The sequence below is a fragment of the Vanacampus margaritifer genome, chromosome 15 (assembly GCF_051991255.1).
Source record: "Vanacampus margaritifer isolate UIUO_Vmar chromosome 15, RoL_Vmar_1.0, whole genome shotgun sequence".
NCBI classification, from domain to species: Eukaryota; Metazoa; Chordata; class Actinopteri; order Syngnathiformes; family Syngnathidae; genus Vanacampus; species Vanacampus margaritifer.
The window spans coordinates 13,559,860-13,571,681 of record NC_135446.1 but is presented as its reverse complement, the minus strand read 5'-3'; the positions used below and the strand labels follow the sequence as shown (position 1 = coordinate 13,571,681).

Genomic DNA, 11,822 nt, shown 5'->3' with positions numbered 1-11,822 from the left:
AATAAAATCTATAAAGTAGATCTAAAACAATTTTAAATAACATTGATAGATATATATGACAGAACTATTGGGTCACTGTTTAAATCCATTAAAAAAAATATTCTTAAGAATTAAAATTTTCGAGCTTTGCTGACCTCTTGTGGACAGTCACTGTAACTACATATGTCTACATGTTCCAATGACAAAGTAGCAATACATTTTTTTTAAAGATTTAAATATACTTTATTTTTTTGCACAAATGTAACCATTTTGATGGATTTTTTAGATAGAAAATGTTAACAATATTGCCATGTTGTCCAATTATGTGACTTGCTATGTGTAAAAATAATAGAAAAAGGTTAAAAAAAAAAAAGGAAAGGAAAATTACTGCTTCTTGAAGATCCTCTTGGCGTCCACACCCTCATAGTTGTAACTCTGCAGGGGTGGAGAAGACAGAAAAGTTTAGATACTTGGAAAAAACTACCTACAGTTAATACAGCAAGAAAATAGTTGGCTACTTTGTGCTTTCCGTGAGTGCCACTGACCTGCACTAGTTCTCCTTCCAGAAGGACCCTGGTGGTGGTCAGAACCTTACTGTTGTCCTTGCGTGTGAATTTGCCTTTCAGCATGTCGCCCTCCATCTCCCACGTTCCCTGATGACCTCACGGGAAACACATTTTTCAGCCAGGCAAGTACACATTTTGTCCATATTCTTCATGTCCATGTACTAGTACGCTCTTTATCCTTACTAGTAGGTCAACTTTGGCATACTAGTAGTAGACAACTACCCAGGGCTAGACTGGCACAAAAAAATCGGCGCTCACATTTTAATGGACTGGTTTCTCTAAATTCTGGGCCAGTCTCTAGGAGCAAAATGAAGGAAAATAATAATTAAAAAGCACTGCATCTGCAAAAGAGGCCTGCCCACCGGGCGTCTGCCCTATATGCCAGATGGCCAGTCCAGCCCTGCAACTACCTGTCGATCGAGCCATTTACCGAGACTTCGGTGCCGTCGGCAAGGCTGTAGTCGAAGGGCGTCCCGAGAGTGAAGTGGATGTCTTTGGTGCGGAAGGTGCTGGACTCCTTGATGTGGAAATCGTTTCCGCTCTGCTGGATGCTGATCTTGAGGTTGTCGTGCTCCGCTAGTTTGCGTTTCATCACGTTGATGCCTACAGGATACACACGTCATTTTGGTGGATTCACTGTCATGCTGCGCCGCTGTGGGAGTGGTAATGGCCGACTTTAATCGTAGCCAATCAAACAGCTCTTTTCTACCACCAAATTGTCACTCTGCCAGATGCGTGTGGAAATTACCACCCGCCGGCATTTGCCACACAAATAGGGTATCCGAAATACGGATCTGGTAGAGTCATCTCTTGTCCCTTAAGCTCAAACCGGTAAAGCTGAAAGGCTTTAATCGAAAGGAGCTTCGAGTAACTATTATTATTACCCCAAAAGTTCAAATAGTTTTTCAGCGCTCTCACCCATTTGTTCCATGAAGGTGTCGTAGTTCTCGCTGCGTTCCACCTTCCAAGTTCCGTCAAATGCCATTTCTGCGGTCCGGGCAACGGGCGAGGGGGGCGATGTAGTGCAAGTGAGACCGTGAGATCGGGTATGTACGCCGACCTCCGCTTATATACACCCGCCAGTGCTTCCCCCATGTCCGCGGCCCCCTCCCTGCCCTCGCGTGATGCGCTCCTTTATCTTTACTGGGCCCCGAGCGCGAGGGTACGCCGATAAATCTCGTTCCCGGAACACTGCGGTACTGTTCTCCGCAAAGCAGAAATGGAGGACAAGGGTGGGCTGTTGTGTGGGGGCACTCAGTCAACTGAGCCCCCCCACTTCGCTTTCCCTTTTTGTTCCTCTCAGGCCTTTTCAAACTGCGTTTGTGCCCAGCATGGAAATGAGTTCAGATCCCACGCTGGCGAGTCGGACTGGCACGAGTCCAGCTTGTAGTAACGCAGAGGAAAAGTACCCACACTAATTGTGACTGATTTGAGTCGGGGCTAGGTGTGTAAGGCTGAATTTCAGGGTAAAGGTCAAGGGTTACCATTAAGGTAACCTATCTTGAGGTTAGGGGTTGTCATAGGTTGGGGAAGGTGTTAGATTTTGGATTGAGGTTTGGAGTTTGGGTTTGAGGTTAGGACTAATGGTTAGTCTTAGTGACGACAGTAACTGTAGTTTTTATATTGAATACAGAGCGCTTACAAAATGAATGGCTATGATTAGATTTGACTTGTCCTGTCTGCTTTTTGTCCCTAGAGGTCGTGACTGTTACATGCATTCCGCTTAGTAACAGGTGACTTTGTAAAAGGAATTCTGACAAACTTAAGATGTAGTATTTGTGTTGACCATTTGAGGGCGGCAGAAACAAGCTTTGCAATTGCACACTGGTGTCAATTATTTAGGTCTGCAAACTACTGATACATTATTTGCCAACTTTTGTGTTTTACGTCAACTTCTTCATCTTTTATTTATTGCTCTGAAAATCACTTTTGAACACTTTGCTTGCTCTGAAAATCACTTTTGAACACTTGTTAGTTGTCTTCATTTTCTTACACTTGTGGTACGTCACGCTCGGCTTGGGCCTACATCCTCCCGTCCTGCCACCCGGGGGTGGGGTGGGGGGTGGGGGGTTGTTTGGTGGGGTGGGAGTGGGGGTCTACCAGCATGCCTCCTGTGTGGGTTGACAAATGATCCGCCACCCATGGGCCCTCATACTGGGATGCATGCATACATGATCTGCCATGCTTCTCTTCCACTTCAGTATTCGGATGATGCGTCGCTGCCATCTACAGGACACAAATATTGTTATTGGTATGCTAATTCGATTTTTTTTTTCATATCGTGAGGCAGAAGCAAATTTTCCAACCAATAATCGCAGTTGGAATTGGAGCACATCTCCTGGTCCTATGCAGATGTCCGTGTTAATGGAGGCTAATCCAACATATGGGCCATCAAACAAAAGGCCTCGTTGACGATTGTGCGAGCCGCGTGATTAAAACGTCCTCCGTCGCCCTCCACAATTACAGCACCGAGGGTATAAGGTGACTGTCCTCCCGCTTCCGCTACAAACAAGACTGTGTGACAAAAGTCTTTCCAGTTCCTTCCCAGCTAATCTTGACGTTTCCTCTCCTTTGCGCGGTCACCCAGGGGCCGACCTATAAGCTGTTAATTGCAGGTGATGCTGCTGGTGCGCCGACTCTTTGCTCACTCTCACACCCCTTTTGTTCTGGACAAACAAAAGCCCCCCTCCCCATGCTCTCAGAAGACGAGCAGGATTAGCGCAATGTTTCTCATGACCTTTTAGATGGCGAGGGGCGGGGGGGTGCACCTGAGTTCACAAGCAGAAGTGCGTGTTTGCGTATCACCATGTCATTGAATGCCACTTGATGATTCGGGTTGAGAAATGGTGGAATAACTCCTGAAACTGTACAGTACCGGCTCGACTTGGGAGTTAAGTTGTCCCTGTGAATCATATTGTTATGTTTCAGGGCACAGTATTGCAATGCAAGCATGAAAAAATGAAATGTGCAGTATCATGATATCTGCATCAAATATTGATATTACGATAAATCATACATGCTTTACATACATCTTTTAGTGCAGGTTCAAATATTGAATCCTAGTAAGTTTTACAGTGCACTGTTGTGTTGACTTATATCATTTTTTTATGGGACAGTATCAACATACCAGAATCAAGTATTAATATCACAATGAATTATATTCTCTTTTACGAGGCAGTATTACTATATCGGCGGCAAACATTGATATTGTGATTAATCAAGTTTGAGTTTGCTGTACAGTATCGTAATACCAGGCCTAAATATAATTCGATTTGTTTTATGTAACAGTATCACGATACCAGTGTCAAATATTGGCTCATTTCGGAAAAAAAATAATAATACAATTTTGAGAGTGTAGATTTGCATTCCTGTAGCCAGAAGCTTTACGGGAATTGTCTTCCACAGCGTACTGGCCCGATGTGGTATTCATTGGAGCTGCTAATTTTGGGGTCAGAGCCTAATGAGAGGAGCAGAAGGGGGGCGGGGCATACAAAGGGCAGCTTAGAGGACCTGTGATGTCACCCCGCGGTGGCCCATTGAAACAAAACGCCCCTCCGCTGTGTTGCTTTTTGTCCCCCTTCCCGTACAGCTCGGCACTCCCTCCCAGTAACGAGTGCTTTGACGCTCCATTAGCCTACAAACTATTTTAACGCTACATGTAGCTTGAGGTGAAAATGTACGCAAAACAATCAAACTGTGTCGGGCTTTCACTTGCATTTGGTTGGAAGCTTACATATTTTGCGGAATGTTGTGACTATTATAAAAATATTGCTTCCATACCACGTGAAATTATAGGAAAATGTAGATAGCCAGAAGCTAAAACACCAAAAGTTAAATTCAAAATTTAGTAGGCTTTCATACAAAACTTGAACTGTATTGACTTTGTTTATGTTTTGGGGAATGTTTAGAGGATCTTCACGCCAGCCGTGATGCGTAAATAGCATCCTAAAAAACGAAAACCACATTTTTTTATTCTATCCATGCGATGAGTTATTTGACAGCAGTGAATCTCTCCATTTACGTACTCGGTCCTTGGCGCAGTCAGATTTTGTGAGATTGACAGTCAGATTAGCAACACCTTGCCACAGATAAGGAGGCGCGCCTGTTCCAGGACGCGACCGAGATCAGTTAAGAACACAATTAAGACACTGTCTGGCGTTATCTACCCAACTGCACTTATCCCTCGGCTTGAAACGCTTTCAAAACACGGGCTGCCTGTAATGTAACCATGCAAACGATCTTCTCTTCAGGTATGAGAAATTACGCAACACAAGATAAAAACCATTTGGAATGGTGAATTTTCTCAAAAATAACATTGAGAAATCAAGTACTTTCAAGAAAGGGCATGTTGGAAGAAAAGGGTCATGCAAAAGTTAAAGTAAATAAAATAATAATGAACAAGTAATGCAAACATTTGTGTGCTTGAATTTAATTAAAAGTGAAAAGTTGACAAATTTAAGATTTGAGTGAATGAATTTGTGATACTTCCTCCTGAATTGACATCACATTTTACATACACGTGGATCACAGGGACAATAGCAGCTCCCCACTGTAATCATTTCCCATCTTCAGATCCCCTATTCGCCATTCCCTTGTCTTCCCCTCCCGCCTTGGCTGGTGGTCCGAGGTCTGGCGGGTATCCGCCGGGGCCCCTCACTTAACTCCACGACGCCTCAGTGCCAGCGAACAATGGGGACGCCAAAGACGTCCTCGGGCAACAAATACACGGCGGTTTGACGCACTGAAGTGCTAATGCTAAGTGCGTTTGTTGGCTAACTCCGATGTGAAGCCCCCAATGAATGCGCAGAAGCACTTCGGACACTTGGAATGAGAGATTTGCAACTCAAACAATGCACAGCCGAAAACCTAGAGAATATTTTGTTTGTTGATTGTTTTTTTTAAATCAACTTTACCAATTGAAAGAATAAATGATCTTATTTCACCAGATAAAAATAGTTGTATTTTTTTCTGTTCTCTAGTAAGTTTTAAGAAATGTTACTGTTTTTCCCAACTTCCTCAAACCACTTGTAATTAAAAGGGCCAGTGCATTAGAACCCACGTCAGATCCATAGCAACCCCGCTCCAATGAAGAACGTATAAAACTACATAAATCGACGTTGGCACTGAATGTTTTGATTCTAATGGACTTATGGAGTTGTTTTTGCCTTTTAATAAATTAAACTTTGTGCCGTTTTTTTTTTTTTTTAAATATAAATATTATCATTATTTGTATTTTAACATTTATTTAGTATTTTTTTAAATTCCAGATTTTTTTTGTAATTAATTTTATTTTTATTTTATTTTTTAAATGAAATTATTTCAATTTGAAATTTTTACAGTCACTGATTACCGTTAATGTTGTCAAAGCAAAACAGTTCTAGTTTAGTTTAGTTGTTTTTGATAATTTTTATACAAAATTTGAATGAAAAAATACAATAAACAGAAATGAAATTATCATTGTGTTTTGTGCTTTTTTGGAGGGGGGGGGGGCAATTTTCATTCTTAGACCGTAATCAACTTTATTTGCTATTTTTAATAGCCTACTGTTTTGTACAAAATTGATATCTGTTGAAATATTGACTGTTTTATGCTAAAGCTCCTCACAATTCTGAAAAAAACACATGTAACTATTATATATATATTTACATTTGAATAAAATGACAATTTTAATGAAATGTTTCCCTGTTATTTTCTTCTCCCAAGCTTTGAAGACACAAGAACAGATAACAGATAACACGGCCGCCACCACTGCAGTGTATTTGCAATGTCGAGTATATGAAGTGCAAATGCTGGCTGCCAGATAAAAGGAGCGCAATAGAAGAATACAAGTGGTAGAGTGGGATCCAGGTGGCAACAAAGCAGGACTTCCTTTCCTTGGACAAGATAAATGGAACGTCTTTATCAGGTTAGATGTTGTGTCATTGTGGGCTGAACTGAAAACGTCAAGTTCACAGGCCTTTATCTGATCGGGATGCTCACATTCGGGTCGGGCTTTTCACCGTCGAGTTTTATTTTGTATTTGAAGTTTCACATAATAGAAAGTCGTTTTAAAAATGCTTGTGTGCTTCAACTAGGTTACGTGTCTTTTACTTTTTTTTTGGGGGGGGGGGGGTAATTTTTTTACACAATAATAGCCTTTCTTTCTCCATTTTACACTCCTTGTCATTACACTGAATGAAAAAACAAACAAGCAAATTGAGACCATCGTGTCAAAGTCGTTGCGACTGAAAGATTTCACACGTTATTAACACGAGATTGGTCACGATCGAGTTGCAACAGGAAGAACAAAAGTGCATTTGTCAACTGGGGATGTTTAAATCTGATACGCTAGGAAAAAAATGAGGCCTGGACAACTACTTGTTTGTTTATTCTGCAGCTGGAAAACATGGTAGGCCTAAAACCCGTTTGGTTAATCTTTGCGTGCCAAACTCTGTATCAACTAAAAAAGTGTCTAAAACGCCAACAAACTCTTTCGGCAACGTGGCCGGCCTTAATTGCACAAAAAAGTTTGGGTGGTGAATTGATGGCGTGTTACTGCGGATTAGATGGTCACAGCTGGAGTAAAACCAATTCTCCCAGTAAGGGTTAGCATACACTCGCCCACCCTTTTTGTGGGACCCTCGTACCCCCTCCCTGCTAGAGGGGATCAAAGAATGTTTTTTGGGCAGGGAGGCATCACTCAAATTTGGGGATGAAGCGAAAAGCCTCTTATAGTACGGAGGAAGTGTGAATGAAGTCTTTAGCTTTGTAGGGAGGACATTCAGCCACACGGAGGCCATCCAAATGTATCTGATAAAGTAAAATTGTCATATGAAATGAAATGACAACTGTAGAAATAAAATGGAGGGAGTGCATACAGGAACATGAAGGCCATTAAAAAAAAATCAGCTGCCTGCAATGAATTGTATGAAAGTGTAATTTTTGAATAAAAAAATAATTTTAAAAAAGTGGGCCATTAAATGGTATGACAAACAAAAGAAAAAAAATTACGGAGTGCATACAGGATAGTAAAGGCCATTCAAATCAAAAATCAGATAATTGGGGTAAGACGATAATTTGTCAGTCATAAAAAATGACACTTTTAAAAATGACATCAAGGGAGTGCATACAGACATGCAGAGGCATGTAAACAGTATGAACAGAATCGTATGAATTAACGACAATTTTAAATTTATAAATTTGGGAATGCCTACAGGAAAATGTCAGAGGCGGATTAAAAAAAAAAGTTTTAAAAATCTCCTTGTGAAATTGAAAAGTTAGGGAGTGTATACAGGCAAAATTAGATATAAGATAAAATGCTCAACGCTCCAAATGCATTTGATGGCGGATGGCACGATAAAGGCGAGGCCCCCACATTTGGTTGCCTGAAAATGATGTTAGTGATGCCCGCTCGAGATGCGTCTCGTATGATCTCCCCAGCCTGCCAATCGCATGGTTTCATCTCAAAGCGTCTTTTGTGCCAGCGGATTATTATGCTTGGGAAAAAGCAGTGCATGCAGAGGTACTGTTTGTGGTGCAGGTGCTGCTGGCCTGTTCCTGATAAGATCCGCTCCTACGGGACGGATGGAACGGGCGTCCAAGCGAGGAACAGGTGAGCGGTCGTCGCTATCACCCGCTTGTGCAAAAAAAAAAAAAGTTCCACTTTATAGTTAATGCAGAACTTTATTGGCCAACTATTGTGTATTTCCCCAATTTTACATTTAATACAGAGCAGGGACGTCTAGTGGGCGTGGCTGACTTTTCTAATTGGCCGAATTGATGGGGCCCCCGTGAACTCTACCTAGCAACAGGTAACCACAATGCAGTGCTCACAAGGCAATCTGTCACTTGTAACCGGAGGAAGTGTGAAACCCGTTTGAATGCGGTGCACTCAATGAAACATGTGACAAGGCGTGATTAGCCCTCCGCCGACCACACTGTGTCGTTCTTAACAGATGTGTGTGTGTGTTTCCCCCCTTCTTCTTCTCCCCAAGCTCATTGGTTGGGCAAAATAACCAGGTAGCTAACGAGTGGTTGCTTTATCACCATTGTTGTTTTCTGATTATTTTTGGGGGGAGCTTTGTTTTGTATGCATATTTTTCTCTGTCGTAAAAAAAATATTCGAAAAAATTACTCAGAAAAACAGAACTTTTTTTTTACCTCTAAAAACAGAGCACCAGCTTTTGTTTTGTGGAGTAATTTTTTTCCCTGTTTTTAAAAAAATATCCCCCCCCTTGTTTTTCTGAATATATTTTTTGGTTTTCTGAGTAATTTTTCCTTGTTTTCTGATTATATCTATATTTTTTTTATGACAGAAAAAACAATATTCCGAAAAACTGAAAAAAAGCCCCCCTCCCAAAAAAATGTCAGAAAAACAGGAGCCCCCCCAAGTGAATGCAATACGCTTCCATAATAATAACCCAAAAAATTCAAACATAAAAACATACTCAAGTGTCATGAACTGCACAGTATGTAAGCATTATCACAAATATAAACAGAAATATAAAGCAAACTTAAAAAAAACAACAACAAAAAATACAGTTCTTAATAGTAGATTAGGGATGGGCAACTTAAATGCTGGAGAGGGCCACAATTACCCCCCCCCCCCCCCAAAAAAGCACTCTTAATATTTCATTTTTTACATTTCTCAATGCGTGCATGCATAAAAGATCCACTATCCTAACCCAACAACAACAAAAATATTGATTTATTGAAAAAACTGTGATTTTTCTGTTCTGCAACAAAAACTTGAGGTGTTTTTATTTTCGTAACAGTGAAGAGGATGGGACGGAGGGCCCGAGGGGCGAGGCTTACTCGTCCGGGTGTTAGGTTACGTTCGGCACCACCTGCAGAGGCACCTTAAAGGGCCGCGCTCCAGCCTGCCTGCGCCACTCGTCCCCTCCTCGCAAGATGGACAGCAGCGCCAGACCTCTAGGCCTGAGCGCCCACGACCTGCTACGCCCTCCGCCGCCCCTCTTCCTGCGGGCCTCCCTGGAGCGGGGCTACCCACGCACCCCCAAGTGCGCCCGTTGCCGCAACCACGGCGTGGTGTCGGCGCTGAAGGGCCACAAACGCTTTTGCCGCTGGCGGGACTGCGTGTGCGCCAAGTGCACCCTCATCGCCGAGAGGCAGCGGGTCATGGCCGCACAGGTGGCGCTCAGGAGGCAGCAGGCGCAGGAGGAGAGCGAGGCGCGCGACATCCGGATGATGTACCCCGGCGGGGGGCCACCCTTTGCCGCCGACATGCGTGCCGCCACTCGCCACCCGGCAGATTTGGATGTTTTTCCAACTGACGCTCGGAAAGACGGTTAGTTCATGTTTTAACACAAAACAGGAGCACGACTTACAGTAAATCGGGTTAAAAAAGAAAGAAAGAAAGAAGTAAACATGCTTTAAAAGGATTTATTTTAAGGATTTAAGAAAATTGGCGTGGTACATGAAGAAATATTCAAACGGTGTACACAGTGGCTTAAACTTGTTGAGTACAGTAACTTGTGTATTTTTTTCTTCTTCCTGGATTTAGCACAGTGTTAATTTTCAAGCTGCCTAAGTAAAACTGTCAATTTTTTTATTATTACTTTATTTTATGGTCATTACTGGTGGAGAAAGATTGAGAAACAATGGCCAAAAATATTTTGGGTTTTATGGTTTACTTACAGATGTGTTGTAGTGCCAGCGGGATGTTTGCGTTTTGTCATATTTTATCCCTTGGAGAAATTTGACGTAAAAATATGTACTATCTATAATATGATTTTAAGATGCTCCTTCCTGTTTCAGATGATGGCCTGAGCTACGGGAGTCCACGTCGGTCGTCCTCTGACCCAGAATCGGGCAGCGAGTCAGACAAACCCAAGGACTTCCGACATGACGCCCCGGAGTCAAGCGCCAGATCGCGGAAAAGCGACGACGTCAAACCCGCCGATGGTCCGACTTCGCCTCACCCACTCAGGCCTTCTTTTGGGCCAATGCAGGATTTGGTGGGAACCAAGTCGGCTTTTGGGCCACTCTACATTCCGCCGCCAGCTGCCATAGGGGACGGCGTTTACGGGCTGAACCCTCGCCTGGGCATCAATCCCTTATGCCTGGCCTACTCATCGGCCAACACCACCAACATGGCCGGCTTGATGACACCATATGTCACCTCAGGGTTGATGCCGATGTTCCCGCTGCGTCCTCCTCTGGACGCATACTCGTTCCCAGGTGTGATCCGAGACCTTTCGTACCTACACGGGAAGGAGCTTCTGTGCAGTGCCGGCATGTACAAGCGCCTCACCACTGACAAGTGACTCCATTTTCTTCACATGTCTACTGTTATTTTATGCTTAAATGTTGTAAAATAAATATATAGTTTATTATTTCTTGTTCTTTTTGTCTTTGATTTGTGGTATGAAATAATGTATTTAAAACATTACAGTATTCAATAATTTAAAAAGTCATTAAAGGAACAGCATATTAAGTAAGAACAACCATCGTGAGGCAGATTTTGTAGCGCTATTAAAAAAAAAAGTATGATGCAACAAACATGTATTTATTTATATATTTATTCATTTACATATTAGTAGTAGTAGTAGTAACATTTTAGTGGTATAGTATTGTTTAAACTACCAACAAAAAAAGGAAGAAATACTTTTTTTCCATTCTAGAATTCTGATCGGATATTTGTTTTTTGTAGGTGCGGTTTCTTTTTTACAACCAATCGGAAGCTACGCTGTTTTCATGTGGTTCTCAATTTTGCGGAAGTGGCAACAGGAGAGCTAACATTTCATTTAAGATTGTTTGAACGACCATTAAACGTCGTCACCACGGCTTTGCGATGGAAATAAATGAGGAATGTCGTCGTTGTGTAAATTAGTACGTTTACGCACAGCAGACGAGCAAATTGAACACGTTTTAACGTTAGCTTTAAGCGAAATGAATACACGCGTTAGGTCAGCTGCTTCACCTCAGGTGCCTCCCCACACCTGGCGCATGAATCAAACATTTACACTACACATTCAAGTTTATTAAAGTCATTTATGCCAACAGATTGCTCTATGTGTTTAACAGGGAAATAGCCAGTGAAAATATTAGGAAATATCATAGTTGGATAACTTTAGACAACGAAAAAGCAAAATACAGCAAACCCTCGGATTTCACGGGGGTGGGGATGGTGGTGGGACCAAGAAAATCTGCTGCAAACCTGCTAAAAGTAAGCATCCCCCACTTTTTTTTTTGCCTATCCTAAATTCAAACCGCACCTATACTGTACAGTCACCCACTGTGATCACAAAACAGCATTTTACTCACACAATGAATAAA

General features: G+C 42.2%; 2 protein-coding genes across 3 annotated transcripts; one reads left to right on the top strand and one right to left on the bottom strand.

Moving 5' to 3' along the window:
- Positions 1-16: 16 nt before the first annotated feature.
- Positions 17-1,631, bottom strand: LOC144034690 (fatty acid-binding protein, intestinal-like). Its single transcript, XM_077543638.1, has 4 exons — positions 1,464-1,631; positions 976-1,148; positions 525-632; positions 17-414 (listed from the first exon to the last, which is right to left on the bottom strand). The coding sequence occupies exons 1-4, from the start codon at positions 1,528-1,530 to the stop codon at positions 364-366; spliced, it is 399 nt and encodes a 132-aa protein (XP_077399764.1). The 5' UTR covers positions 1,531-1,631; the 3' UTR covers positions 17-363.
- A 4,452-nt stretch (positions 1,632-6,083) lies between these two features.
- LOC144034687 (doublesex- and mab-3-related transcription factor A1-like) lies at positions 6,084-10,879 on the top strand. Of its 2 annotated transcripts, XM_077543634.1 has the most exons (5): positions 6,084-6,450; positions 8,065-8,136; positions 8,255-8,335; positions 9,299-9,831; positions 10,302-10,879. In XM_077543634.1, the coding sequence occupies exons 4-5, from the start codon at positions 9,435-9,437 to the stop codon at positions 10,808-10,810; spliced, it is 906 nt and encodes a 301-aa protein (XP_077399760.1). In that variant the 5' UTR covers positions 6,084-6,450; positions 8,065-8,136; positions 8,255-8,335; positions 9,299-9,434; the 3' UTR covers positions 10,811-10,879. The 2 variants fall into 2 exon arrangements, with proteins under 2 accessions (XP_077399760.1, XP_077399761.1); XM_077543635.1 differs by lacking the exon at positions 6,084-6,450 and having other exon boundaries at positions 7,721-8,335.
- The last annotated feature ends 943 nt before the right edge of the window (positions 10,880-11,822 follow it).